Source organism: Dreissena polymorpha, chromosome 12 (assembly GCF_020536995.1).
Source record: "Dreissena polymorpha isolate Duluth1 chromosome 12, UMN_Dpol_1.0, whole genome shotgun sequence".
NCBI classification, from domain to species: Eukaryota; Metazoa; Mollusca; class Bivalvia; order Myida; family Dreissenidae; genus Dreissena; species Dreissena polymorpha.
This window is the reverse complement of record NC_068366.1, coordinates 1,529,448-1,544,220: the sequence shown is the minus strand read 5'-3', so window position 1 is coordinate 1,544,220 and position 14,773 is coordinate 1,529,448. Positions and strand designations below refer to the sequence as shown.

General features: G+C 37.2%; 1 protein-coding gene across 1 annotated transcript in view; it reads left to right on the top strand.

The window, feature by feature from the left end:
• LOC127854216 (uncharacterized) overlaps positions 1-4,527 on the top strand; it is a 75,877-nt gene extending 71,350 nt beyond the window's left edge. Inside the window, exon 6 of the mRNA XM_052389246.1 lies at positions 1,394-4,527. Coding sequence (XP_052245206.1) covers positions 1,394-3,843 — 2,450 coding nt within the window. The 3' untranslated portion in view covers positions 3,844-4,527. The remainder of the gene's footprint in view (positions 1-1,393) is intronic.
• The last annotated feature ends 10,246 nt before the right edge of the window (positions 4,528-14,773 follow it).

Sequence of the window (14,773 nt, the reverse complement as noted above, 5' to 3'; positions counted from 1 at the left end):
TCATCGTGATAAAATAAAACACGATTACAGCATCAACACAAAAACAACATCAACTGTTTATGTCTGTATGTTCATTATTTGTTATTTTCTTTAGTTTTCTGTTGTTGATTAACATACGAACTTGTTCATTTACACTAATCATTAAATGGTAATTAATAAAGTGCATATTTGTAAGAACACACAAGTTTTTTGCGGGACAAATATTTATTTTCAAACTTAATCAAGTAATGCATGTAAAATGTAAACATAAAATAAGTATAGCGTAAATGTTTATACCAAATATGTTAAGTCAGTTTTAAAGCGCATTTTATTGAATTTGTTTCGATTTGAATTCTTTGTACTTCTTTGAAAAGTGTCTGTTTAACTTGATGTAGCAACTTCATATTTTGCATGCATGTGTAGCTCATGGAGCTGCACATTTTGAGAGGTGACTTGATGTAGCAACTTCATATTTGGCATGCATGTGTATCTCATGGAGCTGCACATTTTGAGAGATGACTTGATGTAGCATACAATTAGATCTAGGGATGCTATGAATTGTCTGAATAATTATGAAACTTGTACAAGATTTGAAATAGATTATTCATTCTAGACAATTTGGGATTTTATTTCGGAGAAAGTTTGTCTTCTTTTACAATTAATGTTACGATGAAACATCACCATGTTAATAATAATCAACATCATAGGTCAGATAAACAGCAAACATTTTATAAATACAAAAATTTAATATAATTTAAGAAGAATATTTTGGGCGGTTAGTAAATAATACAATAATGAAAAATCGCTAACACATTGACGAAAATTGTTTTTATTAAAATGTCATTACTATTTATTTTTTCTCTGTGCACTATGCGCTGGCAATTATTTGATAACGAATGATAACGGAAGATCCTAATTTAAAGCGTCTTTCTTTTGAGTCACTCTAAGTCAATGTTAAATTCGAGGGATATTTAGCTAATGAAAACAAATAAGACAGCTTTTTCAATTGGCGTAATAGTAACATTATTTTATTGATTATTTCTGAGGTTAACATGTCAAAGGTCAAGTTCACTGGGGCTTATGACACAAAATAAGTTTTCACAAGTTGTTAAGAGAACCCGTGACATACAATCATGAAAATATATATGCGGGTTACTAATGGAGAAAGGTCATACATATTTTAAAAATATCTAATTTTATTTCAAAATGCTTCTTGCACATAAAGCAAGTATGTGCATTAATTTACCTGATATGAGTCGAAAAGAATAATTTCTATAAAAAAGTTTTTAATTTTTGTGTTTGGGCGTTAAGTGATGTTTTGTTATTGTAATACTTGAATGCATTCTTAGGAATTTACTTGTATGTTTCATTTGACATGTTAGCGTGTTTGTTTATTTTATTCCATTTCTTGCAGAAATTCAGGCGCGGTTAATCGAACAGTACCGGGCAATATGTGTTGTGCCGGTGTCCATGCTGGATCCTGACATAGATGTATCTTTGGAACGGATCTACGTTCCCCCGTCCATCAAGGCACTTAAGAGAGGCCAGGACGACATACATGGCGGGAGTGAGATGGACGAGTCTTCAACGATGAAATCAGACGTGAATTGCTACAAAGAGTTGCTGCATCGTGACGGGAATCCGGTTAATACAATTTATATCCAAGGTGATCCAGGTTGTGGTAAAACTACGTTTTTAACAAAACTGGTTCTTGATTGGTGTAATGCCCATTCCGAAAATGGTGCCAGTACTAAGAAAAAAAGAAAAGTCACTACCAGAGGAAAGGCATCAAACCGAACAGGTTTCAGCGATCTTGACACTTTGCGAGACTACAAATTTCTGTTTTTTGTGTCATTACGTGATTACAGTGGAACCATGTGTAACGTCAGCCAGATGGTCGAGGAAGCCATACAAAGCAACAAACTACCTTGGGATGACAGTGTCTGGGAAGATAAATGTATTGTTCTGACAGACGCCGCAGACGAATGGTACCACCCTGACCCATCGAAATCTAACTCAGCGTGCAAGTGTAAAGATCGAAGTATGCCACAGTTTTTACAAAGAAATAACATTACAAACATTATAACCGCACGCCCCTGGAAACTTGCCAACCTCAAAATGAGCGATACGTCAACTCGTATATTCCAAATTTCGGGGGTTTTGGACTACAAAACCTTGGCGGAAAATGTCATTAATGTTTTAGCTGAGAAAGACGGTATTTCGCAAAAGGCTCAACAAAGCAAATTGTATGATTTCTTGAAGAAACTAGAGAATAAAAACATGGGAAATCTCATGACAATACCAGCTATTTGTGTGCAGCTCGTTCATCAGTATTACGTTGGACGTTTAATGGAAGATTCACTATGCTCTATATACATGAATATGCTAGATATGCACATAGCCAATGGGTTGCACAAACTTCAAATTGAAGATTTTGACACTGAAGAAATTTGCGTTAAAGAAATAGAACACATATTTGAAACAGGAAAAAACGAGTATATGTCGGCTAATGGGTCGCTAATTCGCTCTGCATGTGCACTAGCGTTTAAGACACTAACAGACTCTAGTAAAGAATCGTCGCTAGTCTTTGCGGAAAACACAATGACAAACCACATGACAAAAACACAAGTTGATTACTTACTTCAGACAGGGATTATCACAAAGAAAAAATCGTTGGCGCTTAGCCAGCAAAAGAATATTCCATACATGTTCGTACACAAAACTATTCAGGAGTTTCTAGCATCGATGCATATTGCAATTAATCAGACGGATATTGAAGACATCCTGAAAGACATACAGAGGGTGTATTGTGATGGTGAGTCTATTCTGGACATTGGACAGTTATTTATCTTCACGTGTGGAATGTGTGTTCCAGTGGCTGAAAGAATGTCAAAGCACATGATGGATGTCATAACAAGCGACATGAAAAGCAAGCTGCTTTCTATTTCAGACATGGAGATGAATCTATTTTCCACGCCTTATTTAGCACAAAGAATTTTATTGGGTGGCTTTATTGAAAGGTTGGCGAATAAACAGCCGTGCTTACAACTGACACTCACTCATATATCACTTGATGATTATAGAAGTCCTACCATCAAGGAAATCGATGCTTTAAATACGTTAATAGATATGAACATCTCAAACATCACAAGCATGGATGCATTTTTCTTTTACAATTATCAACAGGAATTATTAAATCGTGTACAGGAAATTATTTCGCAATCGAGAGAATCACTGTCGTATCTGCGGCTTATACACCTGGGTGAATTAGACCTACCATTAGACCTACAGGGTCTTAAGCTCAAGAGCTTATCATGTACTGGAGGTACCGTTTTAAGTAATTTAGACTGCACCTATATGCGTTCGTGTTCTATATATTATCAAACACCATTAACAGAGAGGCGCATCTTACAATCGATGTCCTTCACTGGTAAAAACATTACACATCTACATCTGAGTTGGTTTGAATCAATTGACCTTCTCTGTGCAGCTCTTCCAAACCTGACTAGTCTACACATGCTTAAATTACTCTACACACGCTTAACAAATCATGCGGTTACACTGCTGTCCTCTCTTCCTGAATCGATCAGAAAGGTAGTTTATCGAGACAGCAATGTTTCCGCTCAAGATGTAAAGTCAATGGTGGTATGGTCAAAATCACGGGACGCGTGTGTGCGTTGTGTATTGTTGGACTGTGATATACCTGCCAATGAGACGGATATTTGTAACTGGATGAAACAGCAGGACGGCATTGATATTACACAATGTGAATTCAAAGACTATGACATATCAGCACGACATTTAAGCCTACTTAAAGATCTCTATAAAATTTCTATTTCCTGGAGCACCATTTTATCAAAGTGACAATTATCAAACAAGTTGTCACAGATTCAAGACGAAAGGAGAGTGACATAACACTAAGCACGTTGACAACATTACAAATTTACATTTGCTTCATAATTCGAAATTAATAAAACTATACAGAATTACAAACGCGAAAAGTGAATAATCCAAATGTGCTCGTTTCTTTTTTTGTGTTCTTTAAATTTGGTGGCGACGCTCAATTCACTAATATCAATCTTTAAATGATTTTGACTCAAGCTTGGACAAAATGCAAAAACCGTAAACAACACCCTTTTATGTTATATAATTAGCGTTCGCTTTACTGTGTAATTATTATCAATAATTTATACAACTTCAGGATGTAGCTATACATTCCATTTGAAAAACGAGTGAAGAGTTTGTTTACGAGTTTGTGTTTTGTCTCTGGTGATTTGCATCTCACGGAACACTGATGTATTCTATTTCACTCGTCCTTCGATAGTTTTATACGCCATTTAATTATGTTAAAATAAGTATTTTTAATATAATATGTTTTCCAATTATTAAGTCACCTATTCCATGAGACAATATATTGTGATGTTTTGTACAGAATATGCAATATATATATATATATATATATATATATGCATTATAAACCTTCCTTTATATGTTAACGACTCGTATAATTTATGTTATGTGTAATCATGTGTTATTTATGAATGAAAAGAACGCACTTTACCTTCGGAGGAACTTCTAACTATACAGTGCTGAAATACATTTGTATCATAAACGGCGGATTATACCACAGTAAATGTGAGGTTAAATCTTGTAATATTCCAGAAATTGTATTTGAACGTGCGCACTCCTCAATTATCAATAAATCCCTGCACTTGTTAGGACTGTTCATCAAACGATATACACTCAAGCATTGGCTTACTAACGGGCTTTAAAGAACATAATTAATTCTATGGACACGTAATGTAATGTATTAAATAAAATGTGTGCAAACAGTGCCTAATATTGCCTTCATTTTTTATTATTTCATAAAATTATTATCAAAGCATTTTTAAGTTACATATCTACTTAATATCAACGAATATTCCGCAAAATATTTCGTAAAAAAGTTAACCCATAAATTATCACTATTCCTTATAGCAATAGCTACGGTTTCAACATTTACAAGCTTCGGCACCGTCGGAAGAAGCACGTATTCATGAGAAACACGTCGTGCTTCCGAAGCTAGTCTCGCGTTCGCCCGTATATGTTCGGATTTCGTAGTCGGAACTTCTTTGCATTGGTATGACTAACAATGGCTCACACTGCTAATACAAAATATATTTCAGAGTGGCCAACATATTAATGTAACATGTGTTGCAATAACTTTATTTTCAAAATTGTTGACATGATTTATATTAAGTGAAAGGTTTGGTTCTATTCTATACTCATTCCCTCATTTAAGCTCGTTCAATCAATATAATAAGCAAACACATATTAAACGCTTACATCATTGTCAAGTTTATCATCCAGCCATGTTTAAGTAAAGTGTAACAAAATGCTTTACAAAATTTATTTAATTCCTAATATTATTCCAGGTATATACGTTCGAATTTACTTGAGCACACCTCTAGGAAAACGGGGCTTAATGCATTTGCGTAAAGTGTCGTCCAGATTAGCCTGTGCTGTCTTTACATGCTAATCAGGGACGACACTTTCCGGTTTTATGGTATGTTGCGTTGAACGGACGATATAGAATGTACGAACATGAATTAAGCGCCGTTTTCGCAGAGCGCGGCTCATTAAAAAATACGGTAGTTGGCATGCAAGCACCTAACCGCTGTTATATACCCCTGTACATAAGCACAGTCATGGGAGTAAAGATCTTCAACTGTGAAACCGACCACCCACCAGTCGTCATGATGAAGTGCCTTGCCTCTTGACCAGGGCGTGCGTTCGAGCTACAGGCGCCGCGTATGTTCTTCTCTCAGTCGACGCAGCGCTGGGTGGCGTCCTGCTTTACTTAGCTCCTGAGGGAGGGAAAGACGGGGGTATGGGAAACACGGGCATAGGAGGAACACTTGTGTTACACTATCGTATGGGTGATATGGGAAATACGGGTATATGGGAAATGTGGTGAGGGAAACACGTGCGATTGTGTAATAGGGGTTCAAGAAACAAGGGCGTATGGGAAACACTGGCGTATTGGATACACGGGTGTATGGGAAATACTGGTGTATTGGAAACACTGGCGTATGGTAAACACGGGTGTATGTGAAACACTGGGCTATGGGAAACACGGGCGCATGCGAAATCACGAGCGTATGGGTTCTGTCGAAAATCGCTAATATAATGTGCTTGTTATCTTACGGTATGGAAAATATTTAGGTGTAAAGTTTGCCCCGTGACCGAGGATAATTTGAAAAAAAAACATCCATATTATATGATAATTAGAAACAACTTTAGTAAGATTCTATTCACAAGTAGTAACAGAAATGTAAATCTCGATTATGATACTGATAATATATGATATTAATGATCAACATTGCACTGAGCAATACATGGGGCGCGTTTATGAAAACTGGACTTAACGCATGTGCGTGAAGTGTCTTGTCAGATTAGCATGTGCATTCTGTATGTTTGTGTATTGTTTTATTCAACCACACGAATTTTGAAATCGCAAAATCTATCAGAGATAGAACTTCGAAATTCTTAAAGCTGGTAAATTTCTACACATCTGAATCGTTGTTTTGTTTGGACTATCAATAGAAAAACCAAACATCAAATGTTTTTTTTAAATAAAACACTTAGCGGCCTTGAGTTCAATCTCATCTCGTTCGGCACGTGACCATCTGCGGCCGCCAGGGCACGCTCGAGCGTCTGTTCCACCTTGATGCGCCGGTTGTCGTCTAATTTGCACACGCCCCCTTCCGGTACCATTTGTTCCAAGCCACACATCGGGTATGGGAGGTCCCTGATGCGCGCGCATGCCTTAGATCGTACACATCGAGGCACGTGAAAAACATGGTGTCCAGGCACAAAAGAAGCTTCGGCCTCTGGAAGGTTCCGAAACATAGTGGACACCGGTCCATGGTCGCGACGGAAGTAAAAAAGTTTTAGCCTGTGACATCTCTATGAACGGTGTAAACAGAGTTGAATATATAAAAAGAACTATATTTGGCGCATGTTCTTATTTAGTGTACACACTTAAACACACACGACATAACCATGTATTCCAACGTCTATTTTATGGTTACTGTTTGAGAAATATTTGTGACACCACATGCACACTTATGTCCATCAATAGCGTAGTAATATCGGATATGATTGTTTAAATCAATAATACTTTATTAGAACTACGCACTTCTATAAACTGACCTTACTTGGTAATTGTACTTACTAAAGAAAGCGGTTTACTTGTAGCATTTTGTCATTTGCAGTTAAATATCAAATTGAGTTACAGCATGTATTAAATTACTCGAAATGTATTTATCGTTCGCTTTATATTAAATAGAGTGTACGTGCAAAGTTAAATCAGTACCATTAGTCTATTGTTTATTAGATTCGATCACTGAATACCGTTTTCAACTTTAAATAATGTCAGATGCCATTACGTTGTAGGAAACGAGATATTTAAGATGATATTAGCCTCGTTCTGGGAAAACTGGGCTTAATTCAAACGCGGGAAGAGTCATCCCGTTATAGCCTGTGCAGTCCGCAGAGGGCTTTCCGTTTGTATGGACTGTTTCGTTTACATGAGGTCTCTTTAAAACGACAATCCAGTTAAGGCGGAAAGAGTCGCCCCTGATTAGCCTAAAGCTAATCACGGATAACGATTGACGCACATGCATTAAGCCCCGTTTTCCCAGAGCGCGGCTCCACACATGTTCGATTGTTATTCAGCTTTAAGTAGAACTGTAACTTCTGTAATAAATGAAGGCATACGTTTACCATAAATAATACAATCAACATGAGTTCTACACTTGATTATGTTACCTCTAATATGGGAACAACTATACGTGTTTGTTATGTGGGGGTTTAACATCGACACGTGTAGTCCTTTATTATTTATATTAAGCAAATGTGTGTCTTTCGAAGTTTATGAGGGCTTCCGCGCCTAAGACTGAATTAAATGGATTGTTACTCAGACACAATTAATATTTACATAACATAAATAAATAATACAAGTTTATGATTTGAGCCGCGTTCATGGACAATAGGGCTTAATATATGCGCATAAAGTGTAATTCCAGATAAGCCTGTGCATTCCGCTTTTATGGAAGTTTTCGTTCAAAGGAGACCTCTAGACGGAAAGTATTGCCCATAGTAAGCCTGTGCGGTCTGGACAGGCTAATCTGGGACGACACTTTACTCACATGCGGACTGGGCAGGCTAATCTGGGACGACACTTTACTCACATGCGGTCTGGACAGGCTAATCTGGGACGACACTTCACTCACATGCGGTCTGGACAGGCTAATCTGGGACGACACTTTACTCACATGCGGACTGGACAGGCTAATCTGGGACGACACTTTACTCACATGCGGACTGGACAGGCTAATCTGGGACGACACTTTACTCACATGCGGTCTGGACAGGCTAATCTGGGACGACACTTTACTCACATGCGGTCTAGACAGGCTAATCTGGGACGACACTTTACTCACATGCGGTCAACACAGGCTAATCTGGGACGACACTTTACTCACATGCGGACTGGACAGGCTAATCTGGGACGACACTTCACTCACATGCGGTCTGGACAGGCTAATCTGGGACGACACTTTACTCACATGCATTAAGCCCAAGTTTCTTAGACCGAAGCTCATTTAATGGGTTTGCTTCACATTTTCTGCGCTATAAAACAGGACCCATGATGACTCTTAGAGTCAGCTGTCGCTTGTGCCGGAAATAGAGGGGGTCGCGCTCAAGTTTGGGGTCTTCATCACCGCGTATTTGCTGTTGATATAACATGTCGGCTCCCTCGCTACCGATAAACAGACGAGTAACACGCATGCGCATAGCAGATAGGAGACTATGGAGAAAGCGATGATGATGTTTTCAGCGATTTCCTCAGGGCACACAAGCGGAGAAGTCGCGTTCTGCGAGGTCGCAGTGAGCAGTTCCGGTACCACGCTCGTCCAGAAGGTCAGGAATGGCTCCTGGAAGTGGTGTTTGGGAGTCACGTGCGCTTCGGAGATGTCTAGGTACGTCATACTCGTGACGTCATATTCAGGCCAATGAGGGTCGCCAGCGGCGTTGAGCGGATTGGGATTTCTGAATAGACACCTTTGACCTAAGGCCGCATTCATCATGGTTTCCAATAACCAATTCTTATACGTAATACTGTAAACTATTATTATTAGTGGGACATCAAATTTCGTTGATGACCGATCCACGCTCTTGGAAAAAAAGCTGGGCTTATGCGCGTGTTGTACCAAGTTAGCCTGTTTAGTCCGCACAGGCTAATCAGCGACGACGCTTAAAGTGTTGTACCAAGTTAGCCTGTTTAGTCCGCACAGGCTAATCAGGGACGACACTTTCCGCCTCACCTGGATTTTCGCTAAAAAGTAGACTTCCTTTAAACGAAATGTACCATACAAGCGGAAAGCTGCGTCCCTGGTTAGCCTGTGCGAAGTGTACATGCTAGTCTGGGACGACACTTTACGCAGATGCTGTAAGCCCCGTTTTCCCAGATCGCCGTCCTTCTGAGACACGCTTAATTATGCTTTTCAAAACAATTCAAATACTAACTTAATTATTTAATTCAAGTTATGGCTTGAAACGTGTTTCATTACATTATATTTACCTAAAGTGTAATCCATTCGTAAATACTATCTCCACGTGTCTTAAAGATACAATTGAACAGTTCGTTGCAACCAAATATACAAACTGATATAAATATTGACGTGAATTGTATCACAGCGTTTATCTATACGCATGTTAGTCAGAAATTTCCATACCGACAGTCTGTTTAATGCATGTCATTAAAAACATATGTTGAACACTTGTTTCGAGTCTACTTAATATCTCGAGTATATCTGCTTCAAAATACCGTCAATTACTCGTAAACCAGTGTTAATGTTTGAAATGTCATTAGATGCACAAACTATACGAGATTAGGACCAAATAGCTTGCCTAGACAAATTGAATGAGTGGGACTGAAGTCCACCGTCAAGGAAACACACTTAAAAATACAGTAATAGAAACCAATACATAAAATATTTCACTTTAAAATAGCTATAAATGTAAATTGGCGCCACCTCCTAATCTGGGCGCCACCTCATTGGCATTGGCTCCATCTCTTTTTGAAAAAAGGAAGTTTATCTATTAGATCGGCTAGAAGCCGTTGTTTTTGTGAACGCATTCACTCGTACAGGTTCAAAAAAATATTTTATATAATGAGCGATTTAATTTGCTGCGTTTTCAAATGGGTTGTGATTGAATGTTTCTGTATATCTTTGGATGAATTTATAATCGCTGAATCGCACTACATTGGAAGATTTTTAAAAACAATGCGAAATATGTTTTAAAAAAACCCATATAAAATCTAATCACCATGTAAAATAATCAGTTAAATTTCAAAACATCCCGGCCTTAGCGCCACCTCGGAAGTAGCATTGGCTAATTTATTAATGCATCTCAAAAATAGATGTGGCGCGTGATTAACGGCCGTGCATAAGCCCTATTTTATAATACATGGCTTTAGTAATTTATATCACCGATTCATATAACTATTTTAAAGATGATGACGTTGCATATAATAATAGTTCACAATTAATTTTCAATTACTGGAAAACCTTGTGATACTTACAAAATGAAATGCGCGTACTGTATATGACGATAAGGAGCAAGGATTATTCTGTTAAAACTTATTTTTTTCTCAAGAAATCGTGGCCTGTATTAAAAATTCCAATCTTAAACGATAATTAAACGATTCAAGCGCATCCTATTATTCGGTATATACAGGAACTCAATACTCGTGGAAATAAATGATTGAAGGTTGAAAACCAGGTTAAAACTGAATCTAATATCAGAATTATGCATACTGTGTCTGTAATCATCGTCATGCAAGAACGGGACTTGAAGCAATACATGTAATGTTGGAACATGTCAAACCGGTTTACATGTACACATGACTACTATATTACCTTATTTATTACCATAACTTCGGTTTTATATAACGATACAATCTGCCATCCGGTAATTGTGCTTCGCTCTGGGAAAACGGGGTTTAATCCCTGTGCGTAACGTCTCGTCCCAGATTAACCTGTGCAATCCGTATAGGCTTATCAGGGACGGCACTTTCGCCTCAACTCGATGTTCGCGAAGAAGAGACTTCCTTTTAAAGCCTGCGCGGGGTGCACAGGCTAATCAGGGACGGCACTTTCGCCTCAACTCGATGTTCGCGAAGAAGAGACTTCCTTTAAAGCCTGTGCGGGCTGCACAGGCTAATCTGGGACGACACTTTATGCGCTAAGTCCGGTTTTCTCAGAGCGCAACTCAAATTGTTAGTCATGCTTTACTACTGCATCGACATATTAGCCACAATGAATGGCCCAAATAGCATGGGGCGAACGTATTTTGGGTACTTATTCTCATTTATCCAAAGCAGTTGGTTGAAAAGATAAACATATATATTCATGTATTGGCATACATGTATCATGATTTTTCAAAAATAAATAAATATTGAGATTCCTTTACCTATTTGTAAATACATGTATACGAATTCGTCTTTGTTTTGTCAGTAAATCAGAGTTTGATAATGACTTTATTTTTTATCTTTTTTTGTTTTCGGTAATTGAACTATGTATATTTTATTGTATTTTACAAATTAATAAATAAACCTCACTTTTGATTTCAACCCCCTCAGTTTTCCGAGCTAGCGGGTGTAAATGTGTGCAAGTAAATGAACCTTATTCTTCATAAAAGCTATTTGTAATTACCAAAAACCATGATTTTACATCTTAGAGAACGTCCCCGCCCCCTTAAAAAATTACACAATTACCTGTCATTCATGGGCGGAGGGGGGGTGGGGCATGCGTATACAGGAGCTTACCGCGTTTAAGTGAGGTTAGTAGGAACTTACTTCCAAGATGGCGTCACTTTGGTGTTTTTCGTGAGAGAGTTGCGGATAATTTTAACCGGTTAGCCAATATATTTATATTGTTTTTAAATGAATACACCCTTTCTGCTAGACAGCGCTTCCCTAACGGAGGATGAAGACATTAATCTTGATAACATATATTAAGAAGTATATTTATAAAGATATTCGCCGTATATCCTGACGTTAGAAGAATAAAGTAAGAAAACATACGTTTTTATTTGAAACTGTAGTAGAAACTATAATGAACCATTCTTTTTAAAGTAAAAAAGTTTATACAGCTGTAATTACATTTGTATAATAACTTGCCAGGACAAAATTATGGGCTTTGGTTGTTTACATCTGATAAAGTGTGAAGCTAATGATGGTGCCCTAATACTTCCGATACATGACATGAAGTAAAACTAAACAAAATTACTGCGTATGCGAGTGTGATAAGAGAAAATTATCAAAAAATAATATATATTTTAATGTGCATATTAAATACCACACACTATGAAAACACATAATATTTCTTGTATAATGTACATTACGTAAGTTGCTGCTCATATGGGATCCCCACCAGGATTTGAACCTGGACCATATGGAAAGGTGTGTTTGCTTACACTATAAGGATGTTCCCATAAATAGCAATGATATTGGTTACAATTATTTCTGTCACCTATATGAACTTTTACAATAAGTTTTGACGCAAACATATCTAAATACATGTTTTGAAGCTTTTTAAACACAATTAATCCTCCATCTGCTTTTTAAGGCAGATGTCACTTTACTTATGACATGTACCATAAGGGCTTGCCTTTGAAGCTGCTCTGGATCAGGATCTGGTGTAGATCTGATAATCCCATCTCCAGGCCTTCTGTCCTTTTTGTGGGTGATGGCAGTGACTATGGCTCTAATTATCGAGTCAACTGAAGGGTCAACTGAAGGATCAGTCTCAGTTCAAGCAAGAACCACTCCATAATCTTTCCACCAGCACTGACCCTGAAATCAGACAAAGATACTTTAAACCACATTTTTGTAATAGAAGCAATTTCCGTTAAATGCCTTTATGTTTGTTTATTAACACGTGTTAGTTCATGTGTTGGAACATTAACATTAAATAAGATGTACACAGAATATGTTGTTGGAACGTTCTGGAATTATTTCACCAAAATTTCTTCAAGAAAGTTTAATGTACAGAAAAGTTTAGCTAATTAAAAAAACTAAACAATAATGTTACATATATGCACACTTACTTTAGTCTTTTCCAAGGTTCCATGATAACCATGAATACAACAAATTGCCTGTTGCATAAACATTGTTACTGATGACACAACATACAACAATTAAAAAGTTTCAATGACTTAACACAACGCTGTTGAAAACTAGGAGCGCTTGTCATATTGGTAACAACACATTATAATCATAAAAGAAGTTGCTTTCCTCAATTAATGTTAATATAATTCTTTCAAAACAATGATAATATTTACATTTGCATATACTCGCCAATAAATACCTCAAATGAAGTAAAGGTGTGCTGATTTATACGCGCCAGCTGAAAACATGTGTCTTGCATCACACGATGACCCTTGACTATCATCTCTTGTATATAGTTATACTTTGCCAGTACTGTTCGCCACCGTGCCTTGGGAACAAAACTAATCCAGCAGGGCCTCCAGATACCTGTTAAGTTCAAACCAAGTCCTTGACCATGGTTCATTGATATTGCACATTTGTAATTGTTTAAGATGATGGTTTATATAATATGAGTGTTAACGCCATAATAACAACTGAATACATGTATTAACGCCACAATATTAACGGAAATCAAAAACAGTTGGAATTGGTTTTAAGTATATATGGTCGCTTATTAGCTATACAATCCTGATAAAGTTGTTGAACCAAACCTTTTAAAATGGAAAATGAAGTTGAACTAATGTCATGTGATGTTGTTTAGTTGTAGCGTAATTACACATTGTTCATGGAAAACACACAGTAACAACCAAAGTTCATTTCTGTTTTCTTCGAGATTTATTTCTGTTAAATAATTTCTAACACAACGCTTCTAATGATCGTGAAGTACAATTTTACAGCGCGGCGGCCGACATGGCCGCCTCGTCAAGAAAACGTGACAACTCTCACCGCAGACTTTCAAATCTAACCTCAGAATCATTCTTACAACAACCTCACAGCATTTTATTCTGAGGAAAAGTAAACATAACGTTTAGATATGTCTTATCCCATTCTTGATTGGTTTACTGATACTCTTCCCCCGATTTACTAAACCCAACCTTTCGAATAACCCTTGTTGATTGGATGGATCGCTCATGTATCTACCACATGTCGAAGCAGAAGAGAGCAATACACAATTATCACTTTGGGAACAGGAGACCTCATTTCATTAGCATACTTGATCATACAAACAGATGTTCTCTATGGACAACCCACATTGGTAATATGAAACCTTACACTTCTATAATCGATTATGCAAACCCCGATACACTTTCGATACACATTCAATCCGAACTTGCATCGTTATGTATCTTGGGAAATTGGAATTACCCTTATATAATTATCATATCTGAATTATGTATTGGTTTGAAGTAATGTTGACCAACGAGCCAAATTGTTAATCAAGAACTAATACCATGTCAACAGATGTTCCCGATAATTGTGCTACATTAGAGAAATGAAACCATACTTCCATAATCAATTTTTCAAACTTCATTACATACCCCATCCGAAGACATCTGTTATGTTAATTCTTAATACCCGCAACATACAGCTACTTTACAAGATGAACTCTCAAATAGTTTGACCACTTTAAACTTTTAACTTCTGTTTACGTATAAGATAGAAATATTGATGTAAATAACCTTTCAATATTTT